The following is a 24,459-nucleotide window of genomic DNA, read 5'->3' as shown; positions in this document are numbered from 1 at the left end:
AGTTATTTCCACTATTTTATCTTCCAGGTCACTTATCCATTCTTCTGCCACAGTTTTTCTGCTATGTATCCCTTTAGAGAATTTTTAATTTCATTTATTGTGTTATTCATCACTGTTTGTTTGCTATTTAGTTCTTCTAGGTCCTTGTTAAATGTTTCTTGTAGTTTCTCCATTCTATTTCCAAGATTTTGGATCATCTTTACTCTCATTATTCTGAACTCTTTTACAGGTAGACTGCCTATTTCCTCTTCATTTTTTAGGTCTGTTGGGTTTTTGCCTTGCTCCTTCATCTGCTGTGTGTTTCTGTGTCTTCTCATTTTGCTTAACTTACTGTGTTTGGGGTCTCCTTTTCGCAGGCTACAGGTTCATAGTTCCTCTTGTTTTTGGTGTCTGTCCACAGTGGCTAAGCTTGGTTCAGTGGGTTGTGTAGGCCTCCTCGTGGAGGGGACTAGTGCCTGTGTTCTGGTGGATGAGGCTGGATCTTGTCTTTCTGGTGGGCAGGTCTACATCTGCTGGTGTTTTCTGTGGTGTCTGTGGCCTTGTGATTTTATGCCGCCTCTCTGCTAATGGATGGGGTTGTGTTCCTGTCTTGCTAGTTGTTTGGCATAGGGTGTCCAGCACTGTAGCTTGCTGGTCGTTGAGTGGAGCTGGGTCTTAGCATTGAGATGGAGATCTCTGGGAGAGCTTTCGCTGTTTGATATTACATGGAGCTGGGAGGTCTCTTGTGGACCAGTGTCCTGAACTTGGCTCTCCCACCTCAGAGGCACAACCCTGATGCCTGGCTGGAACACCAAGGGCCTGTCATCCACACGGCTCAGAATAAAAGGGAGAAAAAAAAGAAAGAAACAAAGTAGAAGATAAAATAAAATAAAATAAAATTTAAAAGTTATTAAAATAAAAAATAAAAAAATATTAAAAGAAAAATTTTTGGTAATAAAAAAAAAGAAAGAAGAGAGCAACCAAACCAACAAACAAATCCACCAATGATAACAAGTGCTAAAAACTATACTAAAAAACCAAAAAACAAAAAAAAAACGGACAGACAGAACCCTAGGACAAATGGTAAAAGCAAAGCTATACAGACAAAATCACACACAGAAGCATACACATACACACTCACAAAAAGAGAAAAAGGGAAAAAAAATATATATATCCTTGCTCCCAAAGTCCACCTCCTCAATTTGGGATGATTCGTTGTCTATTCAGGTATTCCACAGATGCAGGGTACGTCAAGTTGATTGTGGAGATTTAATCCACTCCTCCTGAGGCTACTGGGAGAGATTTCCCTTTCTCTTCTTTGTTCGCACAGCTCCTGGGGTTCAGCTTTGGATTTGGACCCGCCTCTGCATGTAGGTTGCCTGAGGGTGTCTGTTCTTCCCTCAAATGGGGCGGAGTTAAAGGAGCAGCTGATTAGGGGGCTCTGGCTCACTCAGGCCGGGGGGGAGGGAGGGTACAGAATGTGGGGCGAGCCTGCGGTGGCAGAGGCAGGCGTGACATTGCACCAGCCTGAGGTGCGCCGTGTGTTCTCCCAGGGAAGTTGTCCCTGGATCACGGGACCCTGGCAATGGCGGGCTGCACAGGCTCCCGGGAGGGGAGGTATGGATAATGACCTGTGCTTGCACACAGGCTTCTTGGTGGCGGCGGCAGCAGCCTTAGTGTCTCATGCCCGTCTCTGGGGTCCGTGCTGATCGCCGCGGCTCGCGCCTGTCTCTGGAGCTCCTTTAAGTGGCACTCTTTTTTTTTTTTTAATACTTTTTAAAAAAAATTTTTATTTTATTTTTTTTTCAATTCTTTTTTTTTTTTTAATCAGTCATCAGTTTTATACACATCAGTGTATACATGTAAATCCCAGTCGGCCAATTCAGCACACCACCATCCCCACCCCACCGTGGTTTTCCCCCCTTGGTGTCCATATGTTTGTTCTCTACATCTGTGTCTCAACTTCTGCCCTGCAAACCGGTTCATCTGTACCATTTTTCTAGGTTCCACATACATGTGTTAATATACGATATTTGTTTTTCTCTTTCTGACTTACTTCACTCTGTATGACAGTCTCTAGATCCATCCACGTCTCAACAAATGACTCAATTTCGTTCCTTTTTATGGCTGAGTAATATTCCATTGTATATATGTACCACAACTTCTTTATCCATTCGTCTGTCGATGGTTACGCGGCACTCTTAATCCCCTCTCCTTGTGCACTAGGAAACAAAGAGGCAAGAAAAAGTCTCTTGCCTCTTTGGCAGCTCCAGACTTCTTCCCGGACTCCCTCCCAGCTAGCCATGGTGCACTAGTCCCCTTCAGGCTGTGTTCACGCAGCCAACCCCAGTCCTCTCCCTGGGATCCGACCTCCGAAGCCCAAGCCTCAACTCCCAGCCCCTGCCCGCCCCGGCGGGTGAGCAGACAAGCCTCTCGGGCTGGTGAGTGCCGGTTGGCACCAATCCTCTGTGCGGGAATCTCTCCGCTTTGCCCTCCGCATCCCCATTGCTGTGCCCTCCTCCGTGGCTTTGAAGCTCCCCCCTCCGCCACCCGCAGTCTCCACCCGCGAAGGGGCTTCCTAGTGTGTGGAAACCTTTCTTCCTTCACAGCTCCCTCCCACTGGGGCAGGTCCCGTCCCTATTCTTTTGTCTCTGTTTTTTCTTTTTTCTTTTGCTCTACCCAGGTACGTGGGGAGTTTCTTGCCTTTTGGGAGGTCTGAGGTCTTTTGCCAGCATTCAGTAGGTGTTCTGTAGGAGTTGTTCCACATGTAGATGTATTTCTGATGTATTTGTGGGGAGGAAGGTGATCTCCATGTCTTACTCTTCCGCCATCTTGAAGCTCCTCCCCCTTCCCAGTTTTTCAAAGCTACAAACGTCTTCCACCACCTCCCCTCCAGGCACTCTTGATCCCCCAATGCTGCTTTTTTTTTCTTTTTTTGCCTGTAACACTCATCAACTTCTTTTTTTTCACATTCTGAAACTTCTTTATTTGTTGAGGACAGTTAACAAATAGAATAAATACTTTTCACATGGAGCCCTGCATTTTTTCCAACATTTACTCATCAACTTCTAATACAGTACAGGATTGACTTAATTGTTTTATGTATTTGTTGTCTGGAGCCACCTGCTACAGAGTAAGTTCCACAACAGCAGGAATGTTTGTTTTGTTTACTGGTGTACCCCCAAGCACCTTGCACATATTTGGTCCTCAATAAATATTTGTCAAATTTAGTCTTGAGTAGCTGTTGAACATACAAAATTGATGCTTGAGAGATGGATTTCTGGACTCTCTGGAGCTAAAGAGATGAAGATGCAGATCTGGGAGTCTTCACTCTATTGTAAGTTTTCATCCTCTAGTGCCTGGAAGATTCAGTGACCTTCCGTTATGTCTTCTGGCCTCTAGCTCCTTTCCCCTTCAGTCCACTCACCACACTGTCACCAAAGTTGTCTAATATATAGTTATAAGTATTCTGGTTTCTGTGTCCTGATTAAAACCTCCCAGGGACTCTCCACTACTGAAAGAGTACAGGCCCCTCAGTAGGACGCATAAGACTTTCTGTGATATGCCGCAGCCTAACCTTCCGGCTTCATCCACACCCAGCCCAGCCCACATAGCCTCTGTGCCAGTTACAGCTTCCTGAGCAGCCCTGCACATTCTCCCCAAGGTGCCTGCATGTATGGTCTCTCAGTCCAGAGTGCCTGTCCCCTGTCTCCACTGTGCCTGAGCAACTCCAGCTTATCCTGCAAGTAATATCTTCACTCTAGAATACTACTTGGCCCCGCCTCTGTCTGCTGTAGTTAGCTCTCCTTCCCTGTATTCCTCCAGAGATGTGCACCCATCTGGAGTGCACAACTAGAGGGCAGTGTGGCAGGAGGCTGGGACTGCCAACCAATGGGCAGCACCTATATGGTTAAAAAGTTTTTTAATGCCTTGCCCTCTTTTCTCTCTGTTTCTCTCTCTCCCTCAAACACACACACACACACACACACACACACACACACACACACACACACACACACACACACACACACACACCCTGAATTATTTTTCCTTGAATTGGTCCATTATATAAATGCAATCCTGAGCACAGTTGTTTTTAAGTTGTCCTAACCTTTTAGTTTATCGATATTTCAAGGATCCAGTGTTTTAGATATTGGATTCTGTACTTATTTTTCTGTACTGTTCTGTTTTTACGAGGATAGCTTTGCTTGGTGTTCTCTATTCATTTTAAAGTATTTAAGATTTTTGTAGAAAGTTTTATTTGGTTCTTTTATTCGCTGATTACATATTGATCTCAACGTAGTGATATTTATGTGCTTTTAATTTTTCTCTCAACACTGTTAGAATTGCACTATGTTCACCCTGGGAATCCACATCTATGCAAAATATGGCCAGTTTTGTTATTTCTTCCATTCATACTATTTTCATGATTTCTAAAAGTTTTTTTTTCTACTTTGCTTGAAAAGAAAACGTCATATACTGACAAAATTCACCTTGAAAAGGGTCCCTAGTTCACTTCACTGCCAGAGAGTCTACTTGTTAACTTTGATTTCCAAGAAAAGTTCTCAGATGTGAGCAAAATAAAATTCAGCCACACCCTAAGAGCTAGGTGCAAATAGTGTTAGAGGAGAACACCCCCCTTGCTTGACCACTCCATATTTCGGGTCACAGCCTGCCCTTTGGCATCCTCATGTGTCTCCTCTTTTTCTCTCTTTCCCTGGATGCTGATTTCTCTTTCTTTACATGACAGCGGCCATGACACGAATGGGGTCCACTAACCACCAGCATTCCTCTGCAGCCATTTGATTTCTGCTTTAGGTAACACCAGGGGAGAGTGATCAGTTATATAAACTCAATCCTGAGCACAGTTCTTCCCATTTGGAATTCACCGTGCCTTATGCCGAGGACATTTTCAAGCACTGAGGGAGGGAAATGTCAGATTCATTAATGAGTGATGTACCGGCTTCCTCTCTGTGTCTCCCTTTTGTGGTTCACATTCTGACCATTCAGTCAGGTTTATCCTATTCAAACCCTGTATTTGAATGCAACTGGAAGAGGTTGCTAGGCTTTTTTTCATTTTTATTTTAATTTGTATAGTTAGAAAAATGTTTCTCAAATGTGATTTGTGGATTCATGTTATTCAGGGTTCCTGGATTAATTGAACAAAATCTGGTAGCACTTCTACACGATCTGAATTATAAAATTACATCTATCCATTAGGCTGAAAATATTTTAAAATAGTTTTGTAGGATTTCAAGAATCTTAGCACTTTCTTAACATTGAAAGTTCAATCTTCACATTTTCAAGGGCAGTGAAACATTCTTATCTGACCTACGGCTTATTAATGGGACAAAAGCCTGTCCATCAATCAAGACTGACAGTTCAATGTATTTTCTGAACAGGACTTCTTACAATATGCACAATGATAAAACAAATGTCCATTTATTCTTATTTCCCAGAAGTTGAATGCTTTCAGCCATTCTTTTTTTTTTTTTTTTTTTTTTTATTTATTTTTGGCTGTGTTGGGTCTTCGTTTCTGTGTGAGGGCTTTCTCTAGTTGCGGCAAGCGGGGGCCACTCTTCATCGCCGTGCCTGGGCCTCTCACTATCGCGGCCTCTCTTGTTGCGGAGCACGGGCTCCAGACACGCAGGCTCAGTAGTTGTGGCTCACGGGCCTAGTTGCTCTGCGGCATGTGGGATCTTCCCAGACCAGGGCTCGAACCCGTGTCCCCTGCATTGGCAGGCAGATTCTCAACCACTGCGCTACCAGGGAAGCCCTCAGCCATTCTTAAAAGGACAAAGATATTTACTAACAGATTATGACTGTGTGAGGGATAATCTTGAGAATATAATGGAATTCTGTTCTTTTTATCTTTACTCTTACCATATCAGAGTTGGACAATTATTTCGATCATGTTTGACAACTAGAAAATGCACGTTGGCTTTTTCTTGTGCTATGATTCTGTCATTTTCAACCTTTAAAATGTTTATTGGAAGAAGGGATACAATATTAGATAAGAATCTGAATAAGAGCACTATTGGGGTATCTATCAAAGAAACAACATTTGTATAATAATCAAGAGTAATTGTTTAGAGGAGCTGCTAAAACAATATTTATAACACATGAAAATTTTTTTGTACCATGTTTAACTTGTTTTCTCCTATAGCGACCTATATATGAATTTTAATAAGCTTTTTATTATAAAGTATACATATTAATATAGAAATACTTTTTCTGTTTCAGAAATTTATGTCAGTGACAGGTTGCCATATACACTATAACTTTTCTCTACAAGCACACAAATCGTTTCCTTGATTTTTAGTAAAAAAAAAAACAAAAACAAAAAACTTCCTTTTACATAGTTGTACCTTCACATGATATTTAAAACCACCTGTTAGGAACAGGTTACCCTGATAATCACTTTGAAAACAGCATGTTTTAGACACACAGCATCAGAACAGCAACAACAACAACAAAAAAAATATGCAGTTTTGCAACATGCATGTGCTACAAAAACCTTAAAAATACAGTTCTACTCCAACAGATAAATAGGTTTGGCCAAAATATTTTCAATCTAAGTTCTGTTAGTGAAAAGGGTGATTATTCCCTTATTTTTCTCCATTTGCTTACAACTCATATTGTCATATAATATACATTCATGGGACATATTTATACTAAAAAAATTACTCATTGTTTATCTGAAATTCAAATTCAACTGAGCATCCTATATATTCATTTCCTAAACCTCAGTGGGGGCATGGGTTTGCTCTTCTTTAAAGAGGTAAAGTAAAGGTTCCTTATCTGTTGTTCTTCGTTAGTGTGGAAGGCCCTTACCATGGCCTTACCATGTCTTGGAGGACAATTTTTTTTTTTAATTTTATTTACTTTTTTTTAACATCTTTATTGGAGTATAATTGCTTTACAATGGTGTGTTAGTTTCTGCTTTATAACAAAGTGAATCAGGTATACATACACATATATCCCCATATCTCTTGGAGGATAATTTAAGAAGGACTTCAGGAACTTGAAACAGCTTTAGAGGAAAACCACAAGATGGCCAAAGGGTGGGAAAATAAGAAATAACACTATTTAAACTGTAGACAAGAGGGCCAAGGTGATGAAACAGCAAGTATTTGGAGTGGGCTCACCCAGTGGACTGTGCCAAGTTCCTCATTTTTTTTTTTTTTTTTAAGTTCCTCATTTTTGATGAAGGTACGCACAAACTGGCTAAGACACAACTTAGGAGGGTAAGCATAATAGCTACATTTATTGGATGCCAGTGTATGCTGCATAATTGAATGCCAGTGTCTCATAATTCATCTCTAACCCTCCTGGCCAACCCACAGATGTGTACCATTATTATCCCCATGTTTTAGAGGAAGAAACTGACACTCAGAGTCAGAAGGTATGTAAATGGTAAAGCCCAGATTCACATCACATCAGAGTGTGATGACACCAAAGCCCATACTCTCTCCACTACACCCACCTGTTCTCCAGAAGGCTTATGAGTTATTGGGAACAATGTTGTTAAGCAAACTAGTCTGTAAATATTAGACATAAGATTAACTCATGGGTATTTTGAATCATTTAAATGTGGTCATATAAATGAGCAGTTGTGTGGGCTGAAAAACCCTGAAGTCTTCTTCTGTCCTTTTGACTAACTGTTAGAAATCATTGTCAAGGTAGTGTCTGGCTACATTAGAAGGGATTTTTGACATGTATTGTTTTATCTTTCTAAAGTCAGCTTAGGTTTTTTGATGATAATAACACTAAGTGTTAAAGCTTTAAGCCTAAGAATCAAATGTTGAACAAAGCATGTTTTAAAATTTGCTTTCTCGACAGCCCAGTAGATCTGTCACTTTTCAATTTAGGTTACATATTTAGATTTTTAGCATTTATCTTACTGTCTTCAAATCTGCAGACTGTATACTTTTTGAGGGTAGAAACTCTCAGTATTTAGACAAGGGCATGGTATGCAATGGGAGCTCACAAATATTTGATTAATACTATGTGATATAATATGACTCTTCATAAGCAGTGAGTGTTTATAAATACAGTATTTTTAATGTCATCAGGAATCTCCTATTGAGATCTTCTTTCCTTAGCTTTGTTTTTATGGGCCTACTTTTCAAATTAATGGAAATAATATAAATGTAGAAAGGGCTAAGAATTTTCCTTAGGATTTCACTCTGGCAAGTCCTCCTGGAGAATTTAGCCATGACTATTTTTATGACTGCAGTTTCCTTAATACGGGGCCTCGGCCATTTTCCATCATCATAAATCCCTTTTATACACTTATAAGCAGGATTGAAATGTTTTCTAGTTTTTATATTTTCACTCTTCACTTACATACATTATTTCTATCTTGAGATTATGTTAAGTAAATATTGTAGAAGAATTTGAAACTATAGAGCAGAAAAAAGCCAGTGTAGCACCTAAGAAATTTTAACTAGTAGATATATCTCCAAATGCAAAGTGAAATATTTAGAGAAATTATTCAAGTAAATAAAGAAACTGTCTTTGCCAATTACTTGAATATTTTACATAAAGTTGCTTTTATGCACTTGACTTTGTGTTTGAATTCACAAGTTTGTAGAATCTTCGAGTGGACATTGTTTAGTCAGGACTTTCAGGCACAAGGAATAAAAGAATCACAATGAGGGGCTTCCCTAGTGGAGCAGTGGTTAAGAATCCACCTGCCAATGCAGGGGACACAGGTTCGAGCCCTGGCCTGGGAAGATCCCACATGCCACGGAGCAACTAAGCCCGTGTGCCACAACTACTGAGCCTGTGCTCTAGACCCCGTGAGCCACAGCTACTGAGCCCACGTGCTGCAACTACTGAAGCCCTCAGTCCTAGAGCCCGTGCTCCACAACAAAGAGAAGCCACCGCAATGAGAGGCCTGCGCACCACAACGAAGAGTAGCCCCCCGCTCGCTGCAACTAGAGAAAGCCCGCGTGCAGCAACGAAGACCCAAAGCAGCCAAAAATAAATTATCTAATTTTTAAAATTAATTAAAATCTTTTAAAAAATCACAATGAAATTGCTGATGGAAAAAAGAAAGAGAAAGAAAGGAGGAAAGGAAAAATGTACTGGTTCCCATTAGCTGAAGACATGGTGGATACAGATGCTTGAACAATAGCATTAGTGGCCTGCCTTTCTCCATGTCCAGGATCCCCTGCCCCTTGGGTCACTTTCATGCTCAGGCAGGCTTTCTCCACACAGTGACAAAGATGGTCATCAGACAGTACAAGTTAATATCATCCTTAGTGCTAGTGATTTTTGAGGGAGAGAGGTCCCCTCCCAGTATCTATATTAAACCCCAAAAGACCCTGGTTGGCCTTGCTTTAGTCACATGCTCACCCCTGTCCAAACTCTGGGTCAAAGGAATAGAATCCACTAAAAGGCCAGCCTGGTTTGCAAGCTCACCTTGTGGGGAGGAGATAAGCCAGTTTGACAGCCCCATTAGGTAGGGGAGAGTTTTCAAAAGAGTTGCCAGTAGTAGAGCGGGGGCTGGGCAGGTAAATTCAGAAAATGTTTTCAAAATATTGTGCCTTTAGAACAAAAGTCTTTTCCAGGAAATGCAAATAATTTGAAACAGCTCAAATAAGCATCATACTTAAAAAAGTTAGAAATACACTTATAAGAACTAGATTGCATGTTTATCATATTTTAGATAATATTTTATCCTCTTTGAATCTTAGTTTTGTCATGAAAACATGGGAGTTTCCCCTGAAACAGTTTTCCCTGAAAACATGGGAGTAATGCTTACCTTCTAAGAAAACATTATTAGAAGAGATGATGTAGTTGATAGCATCTTGTAAACTATAAAGTACTATCTATATAGTTATAAAATATTATGATTTCTAAGAAAAATCAATTCCTAAGGAAAGCAGAGTTACCTGTGTCAAAGTTTTGAAAGTCCCTCTCTTTTAAAAACCTATCCCATGACACCTGTTGTGTTTTTTCATGAGCCATCAGTACTTGCTTACAACACAGGTATATGCTTTGAGACAGGTTTTTGTTGATGAGGACAGTGATGGTGACAGTAGTAGTGGTAATAGGCACAGGTAATTACTCAATAACTCTTAGAGAATTAAATGTATTTCTAGATTTCTAGGGCATGAAAAGCCCAATGTAAGCTAGTTAAATGAGAAAACTAGAGGTAGATAGATGGCAGACAGAGTTGAGTATGTGGTCTTACCATTAGGTTAAGCTGGTATTTGTTGCTAATAGAGCAGCCCTCTTTAAAGGAAATACCCCTAAATACCAATAGTTTAATGACCAAGGTGCCACTGAGATAATCACTCCCAGGAAATGTTTTGCCAGTGAGCTTATCTTAACTATCAACTGAAAAGAAATACAGAAATGTTTTATGAATGATTCAGTTTCACCTGCTATGTGCATGACATTTTAAGAGAATGAATTAGTCAGTCTGTTTGAATCATCTTTACGTGTTCCTTTTAGTAAGGAACTCAAAGTTGGTTAAATGACCAGCACTGTTTCAGAAAGAAAGAAAGAAAAAACAAACAGTAAAAAGACATTTTATATTGAAACCTGATCCAAGCACATCACAGGAATAAATGTATCAAGGCAAAAATATATAAAAGATGAAAGTAGTTCTGGAGTCACTCCCAATATAAATTTTAAAATTGCTCACACAGCCTGATCTGGCAGATGATATAGATAGAGAAGAGAAAGCAATATATGCCAGTTCAATGGCATTGGAGTAAAACGTAGAAAAACAATCTCGGAGTTGAAAATTATTGGAGTTGGAAGATACTTCAGCATTCATTGGTTCAGCCCAGGGGTATGCTTGTAAGTATTTAATAACCATCCCTCCAGGGGGGAAATAAGCCCTGATTTTTAGTGTTTGCCAACTTCTATGGGGTAAATACTCCCACCAAGGCCGATTTCAAGCAACCAAGATGAGGTCACTGAACACGAGTTGGGAAGAGATGCGTATGCTAAGCCATCATTAGCTGGTTCCCTAGAGAGGGAAAGGGCCAGAACCAGAGCTCTGTCTAACTTCTGCTCCAGTGCACTCTCCCTCTTAGCTCAGGAAGCTGCTCCAGTGTTAGTGAAGCATTCAACATCCCGGACAGATTCCTGTCAGTCAGACATGGGATTGAATCTGGTTCTGTGTGACTTTTGGCAAGTTTGCTCATCTAGAAATGGAGAATAATAATACTTCCTACTTCACAGGGTGTTTACGAAGAGTATATCAGAGGGTTTAGCAGAATGCCTGGCACGTGGTAAACACTCAATACAAGTTATTGTTATTTTTATTATTATATGGTTTATACCTTACTGAAGCTCTGCTTTGCCCTCTGGTCCAACTATAATTTTGTAGCCTTTAAAGCCTATATCCTCAATCAGATGCCTTCATTTGGATCCTGAAAATCATTGTGTCCTTGACCTTCTTTCTTGGGTTTCTTCCATATCTCATGAATGTGAAGAGGAAGTCATATACATTGTGTCTTATCTTCAGGAAGCCCTCAAAGCTACTATACAGTCCTTTCTTTCTTGCTGACCTCAGTTTGCATACCCTGCTGTAGATATTCTAAACCTCCTCCTTCACCCTCAAGTCCCTGGTCACTCCTCTGTAACCATCAATTTCAGCAGATGGTCATATACCCTAATTTATTTTTTAGAACATTGAGATCATATTCCCTTAATAGGGACTTATAGGGACTCCTTAAATGTCCCTATATCTTTATGTGACTGCTCATCCTCTCCTGCTGTCTCAGAAAGAGTGACTTCTCTTATGTTTCAGGGCTCTTGGAAATGCCTCTTTTTGATCCCTTCGAATGTTGATCGAACAATTTTTATCTCCCTCATTTGCTCTTTTGGTTTTCCCTGCTTCTCTAGGCCCAACTACTTGCATTTCTCCTGATTGTATCATATGCTCTCTCCTGCCACTATATCTTTGCACAAACTGCTCTTCCACTGGGAATTTCCATTCCTCATCCTCCTTCAAGACTCAGCTCTAGCCTCATTTCCAGTCTGGTTGGCTGCCCTTCCTACACATTCCCATAATTTCTGTCAACCTGTTGCCTCCACCAAGTGACTGTGAGCTTCCTGGGAAAGGTACCGTGTTTCTGGGTTCCCAGACCTACCACAGTGCCTGGCCTTTAGTAGATACCCAACAAACGGTAGTAGAAGAAAAAGAGACCTACAAATAAGTGTATGTCTTTCCTGCAACTTAAAGTCCTCTCAACCCTGATATTGCCTTCTGCTTGTCCTTCCTTTGACAAACATTCTACTTCCTCATCACACATACCCTTGCAATTTAGTGGTCTGATACCACTGTTGAATCTGCTGCAACTACTCTTGTAAAGGTCAACAAGGAGCTTTTGTGTGGATTACATCCACCTTCCTGAGGCCCTCGCCTGCCTTCAGTGACAGTGCAATTTTGGCTCTCATGACGCCGCCCTGAACTAACTTACCTTCCTTGATTCCTTCACTAGTTTCTCCAATGTGTGTATTCTCCAAGATCTGGTTCATTTGTCTTCTCTTCCTTCACCTTGTCCCTCCATGAACATACTTGTTCTTGGTTTTAACCATCCCCTCTGTGCAGATAACATGCAAAGTTTATTTCTATTCCAACTAGAATCCCAATTGTCCCACTAAGATCAAGTTCTGAAGTTTCATTCTTTCTAATGCACAGATGGCAGATACTTGGCACTCATGCTTCTGCTTGCCTCTGTCTCATCTAAGATGGATATTACCTCACCCAAGACCAATCGTGCCACTTTCCCAGTAAGAGCAGGCTTCTCCTCAACATCCTTCTCATTATTCTCCTCTATTGCTTGGCACATATGCTGTCTGCTTGGAATCTTCATTCTTCACTTACTCCAGATAACCTGCTTGCTGGAAACAATGTAAAACCTACTAGTCATTCCTATAGTAGAACGTTTTCACTCATTTCTCAATAACACATCAAACTCAACATGTTTAAAACCAGCTTATCATATTCCTTGATCTTTAGCCTAACTTCCTCCTACTGACTACCCTAGTTTGTAACTTGTTCCACTTTTTCCCAGATGACGCTGCTTATCTTTACCTTCTCTTTTGTGTTCCACCAGTTTAGGTGTCAAATCAATTCAAATATGTCTCTCATTCATCCCTTCCTGTCTATTCTTGGGGCCACCATCTTGCTTCTGGCCCTTACTACCTGGTTATGGGCTATAATGCCTGTCATCTGGTCTTCTCATTGCCAGGTTCTCCCTGCTCTAAGCCACTTTTCCTCCAGATCAATCTTCCTAGAGTAAAACCTTGCTCATATGACTCTCCAGCTCAAAACCCTTCAATGACTTTCTATTACCTCTTAAATAATGCCTGTAATTCCTATCAGTTTGGTAGGGTAAATTTATCTTTGATTTTGGAGTCAGTAAATTTGGTTTTAAGCTTTGGCTACTACACTTATCTGTTCTGTGACTTTGAACTTATTGTTTAATTTTTATTCACTCATTTATTCAACATATGTTTATTGAACACCTACTCTGTTCTAGGTTCTATATCCTTGAGTCCTTGAGATAGAGTGATGAACCAAAAAGGCATTGTCCTTGTCTTCTGGACCTGAAACGTATTGGACTTGTCCATATTTCTCATGATCATAGTAATCCTAAGTACAGGCCATGCCTTCCTCTCTTGATGCTTTTAGCTTTTGGTTTTTGCTATACAGGAAAGTATAATACCATGTATTATACCATGTAATTTGCATATGTGTATTATCTCTCAACACCATTGTAAGTTCACTGAAGGGTAAGCGCCATGTCCCATTTCCCATAGTGTAAGCACAGAGCCGTGCACAGTGAATTCTGTTGTGTTTTTGTGGACCTAGAGTTAGTCTTTGGCATAGTTACAATGCCCAGTATGTTTTTAGAGGGTCCCTTTGTCCCGTCAGAATTATGCATTTTTTCAAAAGGGGGAAAGTAGTAATAACTATTTGGTTTCTATTTCTCTAAGGCCTTTCTTTTCCAACCCTGCCTATAGCTGTTATAAGTAGAACTCACAATGTTTATAACTTGTGCACCTTAACTTTTTAAAACCTGAATAACAAATCCACTCATGCTTCCTAGTAGAAATACTGTCTGTGTGCATACAATGGAATGTTAAAATAATGTTCTTTTAACTAAATAACTTTTGACTTGGTAGCGAACAATATGTTGTTTTTCCCTGAGAAATAATTCTAGGACTTTAGTCCTAAAGATTATATTTTATTTTATACATTTTTAGCTTTCTGTTTTTACATTCCCAGTGATCTTACATTAAGTTAAACATTTGTCTATCCAAAACAATAGGTCAGTTATAGCCAAATTATAACCATACCTTTCCTCTGCACAGAAAATCCTATAAACAGCATGTGATCATATTGCTTCTAGAATTTATGATTGTTTTCTTCCAAAGGGAAGCTAAATTTAGCCTAGTAATTCTACATGCTCCCAAGGAAACAATGCCTGCTGTGACTTGTAGAATAAATGAATCTGAACCACAATTCCTTTACTTGACTAACTGAGAAAGTTTAAATATCAACCTAGTCATTAACCACAGATATTAAACCACATTAAACAACCAGCAAGAGGTTAAGAAAGAAGTTTGCTATTTTTCTGACTTCACTGCTGAATGAGTCTAACCTAGTTGCTGTATCGTTCTTAATACAGAACATTGTTTGCATCTCATAATGGTTCTCTAAAATTACTTGTTCATGGCTTGAGTTCTAAAATTAAACTATGTAGAGTCATGTCCAACTGCACAATGCATCTTTATGTGAAACCAGCTAGAGTTTTTTGTTTTCACTCAATGTAAAAATTCCAGTTAGGAAGATTTGTTTCTAATAGTTTAACTGGTATAGTTCTTTCAGTTTCTTCTTCTTTGTTTCTAATGACAACTAAACTGCTCTTGCCTTGAACATGTTTTGGCAGATAAACTTCTCACCATGAAGGCCCCTGCTGTGCTTGCACCTGGCATCCTTGTGCTTCTGTTTACCTTGGTGCAGAAGAGCAATGGGGAGTGTAAAGAGGCACTAGTAAAGTCCAAGATGAATGTGAACATGCAGTATCAGCTTCCTAACTTCACAGCAGAAACACCCATTCAGAATGTCGTTTTGCACAAGCATCACATTTACCTCGGTGCCATTAACTACCTTTACGTTTTAAATGACAAAGACCTTCAGAAGGTTGCTGAGTACAAGACTGGGCCTGTGCTGGAACACCCAGATTGTTTCCCATGTCAGAACTGCAGCCACAAAGCCAATTTATCAGGTGGCGTTTGGAAAGATAACATCAACATGGCTCTGCTTGTTGACACGTACTATGATGACCAACTCATTAGCTGCGGCAGTGTCCACAGAGGGACCTGCCAGCGACACGTCCTTCCACCTGACAATACTGCTAACATACAGTCGGAGGTTCATTGCATGTACTCTCCACAGGCAGACGAAGAGCCCAGCCAGTGTCCTGACTGTGTGGTGAGTGCCCTGGGAACCAAAGTCCTGCTGTCTGAGAAGGATCGATTCATCAACTTCTTCGTGGGCAATACCATAAATTCTTCTTACCTTCCAGATCATTCATTGCATTCGATATCTGTGAGAAGGCTAAAGGAAACGCAAGATGGTTTTAAGTTTTTGACAGACCAATCCTATATTGATGTTCTACCTGAGTTCCGAGATTCCTACCCCATTAAGTATGTCCACGCCTTTGAAAGCAACCATTTTATTTACTTTTTGACGGTCCAACGGGAAACTCTAGATGCTCAGACTTTTCACACAAGAATAATCAGGTTCTGTTCAGTAGACTCTGGTTTGCATTCGTACATGGAAATGCCTCTGGAGTGTATTCTCACAGAAAAGAGAAGAAAGAGATCCACAAGGGAGGAAGTGTTTAATATTCTCCAAGCTGCGTATGTCAGTAAGCCTGGGACCCAGCTCGCTAAGCAAATAGGTGCCAACCTGAATGATGACATTCTCTACGGGGTGTTTGCACAAAGCAAGACAGATTCTGTCGAACCAATGAATCGCTCTGCTGTCTGTGCGTTCCCTGTCAAATATGTCAATGAGTTCTTCAACAAGATCGTCAACAAAAACAATGTGAGATGTCTCCAGCATTTTTATGGCCCCAACCACGAACACTGCTTCAATAGGGTAAGTCATACAGGTTCACTACTTACAAATTATGAGGTACAAGTCAGAATAGGTATCAGTCTAGAAGAGAATATAAAGGGCTTTTTGGTGCTTGGTAAATGGGCTTTATCCAAATATTTGCAAATTCTCTCCAAGAAAATTTAGAAATTGAATCTCCATTTAAAGGTAGAATCATAGCTTGAGAAAAAGTTAATGTGATAACTAAAAGAAAATATAAAATATTTTTACAATTTGGGTTTACAGGTTTGCCAGTGTTTTTCAGGTTATTAACCTTGTTTCTCATATCAGCTTTAGTAGTTCTGGTCGGATGTACATAAAGTTTAACACAACAGCAATTCCTGTAAAACACAGTTATTGAGATGCCATGCAGTCTTTACAACATTTAGAATAAGATGCTTAATTTGTAGGTTTTGAAGGCTTTTTTTTTTTTTTTTTTATGAGATCCCATTCGCTCACTGATGTATGAATGAACAGTCTCTATTCTTGGCATTACTTAAAGAAACTTCACTAAAAACAAACAAAAAAAATCTCTTCTAAAATGTTGATAAATTAAACATTTTAAATGCACTAATATACCTCTCTGAATAAATTAGAAAACTACAGAGGAAATTTTTGCTCTCAAATCCATACTTTGGATCTTGACTTCAATACATAAACTTTGTGCTTGAATGTGCTTGAATTGGTGTCTACCAAGTTCTAATTTGTTGCTTTTTACCTGGTTGGCATTTGATATTTATAGATATAAATATTCTTGATTGATGATTGTTTGTACTTACATGCAATGATATTTTCCCAGGAATTGTTAGGGAAATTCTTTATTGCTTTGATTTAGATATAGTAAAGGCTACCAGCTATACCCAGAGGATTTATCCTGCTAGTCATCAGATCATTTGGTGCTAGAGGAAGAGCATCAAACTGGGAGTCCACTGTGGCCTTGGGCTTTCTTGGTGGGGACCCAGATTTGAACATACAGACCTGGTTATGCCTCCTAACATAATGACCACTAGTGATCATAACTGTATGAACAAATTCTGTAGCTTTTCTAAAGACGATTTGACTTTGAAAATGTACAACTCACTTACTCTAGCAGTTTTCAATCTAAGTGGTAAAGGTTGTAATTGCAAGCAGGAAGAACATTAAACATGTCCTTGATAAAAGAAAGTATATAATTTGCAGATGGATAACAAGGGCATAATAATTCAGAAACGTTTGTTTCACTTTTGCTGAAATGTCTAGAGTACTTCTCCAGATGGAAACTCTTAAGTAATTTATTTATAAAGTTAGAAAAATGCTTCTGAGAAAATGAATCCATCTTTTAGTGAACTAAAGACATAACTTCCTTCTCTCTCAAAAGTCTATGAATATACATAATATACATACATATATATCCCAACTAAGACTTATTTCTCCCTGAATACATTTAATATATGTTGCAAAATCTGTAAGAAGCAATGGGATTGCTCATGAGGCTGTCCCTTTTCCTCACTAGAAAAGACAAAGAATGAAAGGAAACAAAAAGACTTTCAGAAACCTGGGAATTAGGACATAAAAGTGTAATATTAATAGCATTTCAGAGAAAACATTTTTCCTGCATCCAATGAATTGCTTCAGAAACAAGATTAAAAAAGAGTCTACTGGTAGTGTATATATGTCCATGACACTCTCTCACCCTGTCACATCTCACCCCACCCCCTCCCCATATCCTCAAGTCCATTCTCTAGTAGGTCTGTGTCTTTATTCCCGTCTTGCCACTAGGTTCTTCATGGCTTTTTTTTTTCCTTAGATTCCGTATATATGTGTTAGCATACTGTATTTGTTTTTCTCTTTCTGACTTAACTTCACTCTGTATGACAGACTCTAACTCCATCCACCTCATTACAAATACCTCCATTTCATTTCTTTTTATGGCTGAGTAATATTCCATTGTATATATGTGCCACATCTTCTTTATCCATTCATCTGTCGATGGACATTTAGGTTGCTTCCATGTCCTGGCTATTGTAAATAGAGCTGCAATGAACATTTTGGTACATGACTCTTTTTGAACTATGGTTTTCTCAGGGTATATGCCCAGTAGTGGGATTGCTGGGTCGTATGGTAGTTCTATTTGTAGTTTTTTAAGGAACCTCCATACTGTTCTCCATAGTGGCTGTATCAATTTACATTCCCACCAACAGTGCAAGAGAGTTCCCTTTCCTCCACACCCTCTCCAGCATTTATTGTTTCTAGATTTTTTGATGATGGCCATTCTGACCGGTGTGAGATGATATCTCATTGTAGTTTTGATTTGCATTTCTCTAATGATTAATGATGTTGAGCATTCTTTCATGTGTCTGTTGGCAATCTGTATATCTTCTTTGGAGAAATGTCTATTTAGGTCTTCTGCCCATTTTTGGATTGGGTTGTTTGTTTTTTTGTTATTGAGCTGCATGAGCTGCTTGTAAATCTTGGAGATTAATCCTTTGTCAGTTGCTTCATTTGCAAATATTTTCTCCCATTCTGATGGTTGTCTTTTGGTCTTGTTTATGGTTTCCTTTGCTGTGCAAAAGCTTTTAAGTTTCATTAGGTCCCATTTGTTTATTTGTGTTCTTATTTCCATTTCTCTGGGAGCTGGGTCAAAAAGAATCTTGCTGTGATGTATGATATATACACTACCAAATGTAAAATAGATAGCTAGTGGGAAGCAGCCGCATAGCACAGGGAGATCAGCTCGGTGCTTTGTGACCACCTAGAGGGGTGGGATGGGGAGGGTGGGAGGGAAGGAGATGCAAGAGGGAAGAGATATGGGAACATATTGTATATGTATAACTGATTAACTTTGTTAAAAAGCAGAAGCTAACACACCATTGTAAGGCAATTATACTTTAATAAAGATGTTTAAAAAAAAAAAAAGAATGTCGATTAAACAGCAAACATTTATTTTTATTAAAAAAAAAAAAAAAAAAAAAGAGTCTACTGGGAATTCCTTCAGAGCCTCTAAAGCACACGACTTTGCTATTTAAATCTTGTTCGGTTAAAAATTAAAGAGACTTTACCGTACAAGGGTATACTGATATCTTATCTCATTGTTTTATTTTGTACATTTCAGCCCCCAGATGTAAAAGTATTTATCAATTCTAGAAATTCTCAAAACACAGCTGAACTTTATCCTACCCCTTTGACTTTTTTAGTGTTCCAAAGGGAACAAAAAGGCAGGATTACCCAATGAAATTCAGGGCAGTTTTATCACCCAGGAAAAATGCCCAAAATGCACCAACCACACCTGAAACCGTTATCACTCCCATCGCAAAAATTCTTGTGGGAAACAAGATGGAACTGGCCAACATAGTCTTCTTACAAGGGAAGACAACTTTTACACTAGCCAAATTCCACAGAGACAGATACCTTCCAATCTCCTCTATTTATTTGCCTGTTTATCTTCTCTGGTTACTAAAGGTCAGAATTTTTCCAAGAATGAAACTACCCACGTTATCAGTTTTCATATACCCGCCACAGAAAGACCTCAGATTGTTCCAATAGTCAGCATACAGTCATTTCCCAGCTTCGTCTTAAAATGAAGACACCTAGAGCTGTTACTCACACAAAAGCAAAATGATTTACAAGATCAAAAAAGTTTGGAAATACTCTAAGCAATACAACTCCATTTTGTCTTGGCAAAGATATCAGGTGACCCTTCTGACAATTTCTTGGAACTAAGTTTTTATTTTGGCATAATGTTTAGTGAATAGATACATATATTGTAGTTTTGTTATTAACATGTCTAATCAGTCAGATCTTTATGGAGGGACCATTGTGTGCTCTGTGGACAAAGTTAAGACAGTGCAGCAGTAACCTTCAGAGGACTTGGAGAGCACATTCGCAGCAGCAGGGGTTTTCTGGCCCTCCTTGAGCTTCCACCCTACGCAAAACGTGTCTCTATCACAGGATCAGACAGAGGACCAAGAAAGGGTCTTTTAGATTCTATGGGTCCAGCAGGTGTATCAGACCTGACTTGCTTATTTTAGATCACATATTATGTTGCTTTTTCCACTCTCAATGTTTTATGAAAGTATCTGTGCAAACTCTTCATGTACATCTTCTCATATTGATGACATCACTAAAACCGTCTTTTGAGTCATCTGATAGTTTCCAAAGCAAATCATCTTCACCTCTTAGTTATTTGTGCTTCAGAACTCATTAATTCCACATATGATGCTGTTTCTGGAAACTTATCCCAAGCCACAGATATCCATTCATGTAATACAGTGTTGATATTAGTTGTTCTTCTTGATCTTTGCAGTGTAACCATTTTCTATGTTGCTTTTGAAAGTGATTCCTAAAGGGTTTGTTCACGGTGATTTCCAACATTTAGGATTATGAGATTCTACACCCACAAATTATTAAATCTTTAGTCTTAAATATCTTTACCGCCTTTTTTTACCCATTCATCATTTGACCTCTATAAGCATCCTAAATTAATATTGATTGAAGTTGTTTTAGGCTAATGTGTGTTCCCTAAACAGCACATTCAAAATAAAGTAACTGAAAAAATGCCACATAATCTGGAGACTTTGTAAATCCCCAAATTTGGGCATAAGAAAACCTCACCTTCTACTTGGGGATAAACTATTAAAAATTTATTTTAAGCACATTAACTGGATCTCCAACAGTATCATATAAGGGATTTAGTAACATGACAATTTTTCCAGGAAAAAACTAGCATCAGTACACATTAGCCCAGTTTCTTCCAAGTAAGAATGAATATTGAATAAGGGAATTTTTTGTCCTCAAATCAACAAAGATCCTCTTCCCTAAATTATAGTATATTTACTAAGAGAAGTGGAGTTATACATTTTGGAAAGATTTTTAATCAAAGTTGAAATATAAAAGGGTCCTTGAAATATCTCTCACCCACCCAGGAAATACAGTTACGACATTATATTTTTTCTTGCAATCCCATTACCAAAGTTTTTTTCTACATATAAGCATTTGAAAGAATAGAAATAGACTGGTAGCAAATATTTTTACCAATATCTTGGTCATCTTAATGACCAGTGATCAGTTGAAGGGGAAAAGCATGTAATTTGGTGCCAGACTCACCAGGTTGGAACTCATGGTCTCCTGCATACCAGCTGTGTAACTTCTGCCACGTTACTTAATTCTTAGAGCCTCAATCTCATTCGTAACATGCAGATAACAATACCTACTTCTCAGCCTTTTTGTAAAAATGTGGGATAATAAATATAAAGTACCTGGCACAATAAGATGACCATAAATTTATCTCTTTGGGAGGCAGCATAGCCTAATGGAACAAGACTGAAATTAAAGAGATCTGGGTTCAGACTTGTATCCCATGATTTTCTATCTGCCTGACCATGAGGGCATTATTTAAATTCACTGAACCCGTTTTCCTCCATGCAGGACTATGGTGTGGACAAGTACAATAATGTTTAAAAGACTCTAACTTTTGTCCTTGGCACATAATAAATAACAGCTATTATTGTATTGTTATTTGTGTAAAGAAAGTCAAATTCAAATTATTGGATGGTTTTCTGGAAGAGACACGTTCTGGTTCTGTTGCTCATGAGGGTCTTTTACTTCCCCCACTAACTGTTATGAGTGACCCACCTCCATAATGCTTAATTTGTGTTAAGTCCTCCTTAAGACTTAATAGTTCCAAAGGAAAAAAAAAAGGGAGATATGGGAGTGGTGGTGGTTTGGATGGTGAAGAGAAAGACAGCTGAATCAGAATTGTGCTATATAGTCATGCTAAAAGGTGTAAGGCGCTCCTTTACCTGACTTTCAATTCTAACTACCTATGGCACTATAAGATACTATGCTAATGTAATTTATCTTATGCATTCAAGAATTTGCAGATAATGCAGTTTTAGAAAAAGTTAACCTCACAGGTTGTTTGTACTAAGCTTCCTTGTTTTTAAACATCATTTATAGTCGAATTCAAAGAGTAGCCAACTGCTTCCCAAAATAAAGGAAACTTAAAGTAGTAATTTTCCATCTCCGTTTTAAAGAGTGCCAAAGTTAAAGGGTCACCACTCAGAGCCATCAAAGGAAGAAAGCAACATGATTAGAACAATTTTGAATGAAAACAAAATCAAAACAAGATGCAAACAAGGGACAATAGGAATAGGCATAAAAATAAACATACAGTGATGTTTCTTTATTACTATTATAAAGATGATAGATGAGTAAAATTGGGTTACATTCAAGTTGTAATGGAAGAAAATAATTGCAGCCTTCCATCAGAAAACCACAAGGACCATTATTGATCTGTCATCCTCAGGGCATGTCTCATAATATTTAATAAAATAAACAAAGATTTATAACTCTTTATAGGCCATATATCTATAATCTCCCCCACCACACCATTTGAACTGGGAATGTGGAGTCAATGTTACAAATAACATCCATGTAATTATACTGGTTTGGCATGTCTTATTTAAACAGTCTGGCACTCTCAGGAGAACGTATTTTGTATTAGGGATGAAAAATGTGAAGTCAGATTTCAGGGTTTTTTACTTCCTGTGCTTCGAAATGAGAGAATGTTATCCTATATGAAAAATGTTGAGGATTCTTCATTCTAAACACCAAATATCTTGGCCATATGCCAAATGTAATAGCTACCAAAGCAAAATCTTTCAAGAAAGAAAATCCTTGCGGTCTAAGGATTCAATATAATTTAAAAAAGTCTAAGTAGAAATTCATTAATTTTACACTTGATGCCTTTCCTTCTGTAAACTCTTCTTTATCGTCTCCCAGGCTCAGGGAGTCGCTGCTCCCTAACTTATTTACTTGAATTCTCCATGCTATCCATCCCATGAAAAGTGCCATATTGCATTATTTTATTAAGAGGAATTTTAAATTATTTTCTTTCCAGAATTTATAACACTTTCTGAAATCACAGGGCACACCCTGGGGGTATTAGAAAACATGTTACAGAGTGAGCCATTAAAGCCATTTGCTTTTTTCTCGTCCTCCTGCTAACCCTTCTTTAAGCCATTTTATAGTTTATTCCCAGGAAAGAATGAAAAAGCAATGACATGACGTTTTAATAAACTAAGCAAAGAAACACAGTTAATGCTGAAACTATCACCAAAAATGTAAATAAGTTTAACGTGTGGATTATATTATATCAGTATATGATGTGATATAGTATTTCCCACCTGTGCATGGGTATTTAAGAGTTAACTATGCCACATGCATTGTAAATTAATTCATTTTTCTTAATATCCTTTGAAGCAAGCGGTGTGATCTGTGTTTTATTTAAGTAGTTGATTTCTACATGGAGACTCATTTGGTAAAGTTAACGGAGCAAACAATAAGGAGTTCGGTCAAAAAAATAAATCTTAAAGTTGGTCTTTGAAAAGCTGAAGTGTTAATAAAACTTTGAAGCCCCAGCTCTGATACATACTTTCATTGCCATACTACTACATGATTAGAGACTTCTGATATGGGATCTTGCATTTTGATAAGAATATTAAGCTCCTTGAGTAATAATGGATTTTTTATTCCAAATAATGTATCAAATTTTGGGTGTTACACCCTTACTTCAGACTTCTATCTCATTGATGGCATCCCTCCCTGCATTATTATCTCCTCACTCTAATAAGAAAAATGAGGAGCTGTCAGAATTTGGATAGAAAACCCACCAGGAATTTCTGCCGTTGCTTATTCATAGATTGGCACAGATACTGAATCAGTGGGCACCCGGCGTCCAGGATGACTCAGTGCCCAGATATGTGCTGTAAGTCACATCTCCAGCGTCCAGGGAGGACTGTAAAGGGCTCATTTATCAGGGAAATAAAACCGATGGCTCAGCTACTCTTCAAGTCATTAAAACTCTTTTGATTTTTTTTTAATATAATAGTGAATGTGGTAAGTGATTCTAGGATCCTGGTTACATTCCAGTCTGATAATTATATATTTTTTTCTAACTAAAATGGTCCAGGCAGGTTCATTTGCATATGAATGACTTGCTGACTGAAATCCTTGGAAAAGAGGTTTCCTGTACTTCACCCTAGACCTAGGCTAAGGTGGGGCAGATGAAGTGTGTCTACCTTCTATACTTCAAAAATATTCTCTAGTTTTTCAACAAGAGGACAGAGAAATATCTTATAAATGCATGCTAATATAGGGCAAAGGCTTCTTTTAACTATTCGTGATGTTCACTAATAGGGGGAGGTGTTTTATGAACAGTATATAATTATAAAACAATAAATAACAATTCTGAACTCAGGCTAAAGTCTGACTTCAGTTGTTTGATTTGGGTAAATCACCAAAATGTTCATCAACTGAAAGACATTAAAATGGTGATATTTCAAATGGTGCTCTAGGTAAAA

General features: G+C 38.6%; 1 protein-coding gene across 2 annotated transcripts in view; it reads left to right on the top strand.

The window, feature by feature from the left end:
* MET (MET proto-oncogene, receptor tyrosine kinase) overlaps positions 1-24,459 on the top strand; it is a 127,753-nt gene that overhangs the window by 18,064 nt on the left and 85,230 nt on the right. For both annotated transcript variants that reach the window (XM_036862899.1, XM_036862900.1), the window contains exon 2: positions 14,907-16,123. In XM_036862899.1, the coding sequence (XP_036718794.1) occupies positions 14,921-16,123 (1,203 nt within the window). In that variant the 5' untranslated portion in view covers positions 14,907-14,920. The remainder of the gene's footprint in view (positions 1-14,906; positions 16,124-24,459) is intronic.

Source organism: Balaenoptera musculus, chromosome 9 (genome assembly GCF_009873245.2).
Source record: "Balaenoptera musculus isolate JJ_BM4_2016_0621 chromosome 9, mBalMus1.pri.v3, whole genome shotgun sequence".
In the NCBI taxonomy this organism is placed as follows: Eukaryota; Metazoa; Chordata; class Mammalia; order Artiodactyla; family Balaenopteridae; genus Balaenoptera; species Balaenoptera musculus.
This window is presented reverse-complemented; position numbering and strand designations above follow the sequence as displayed.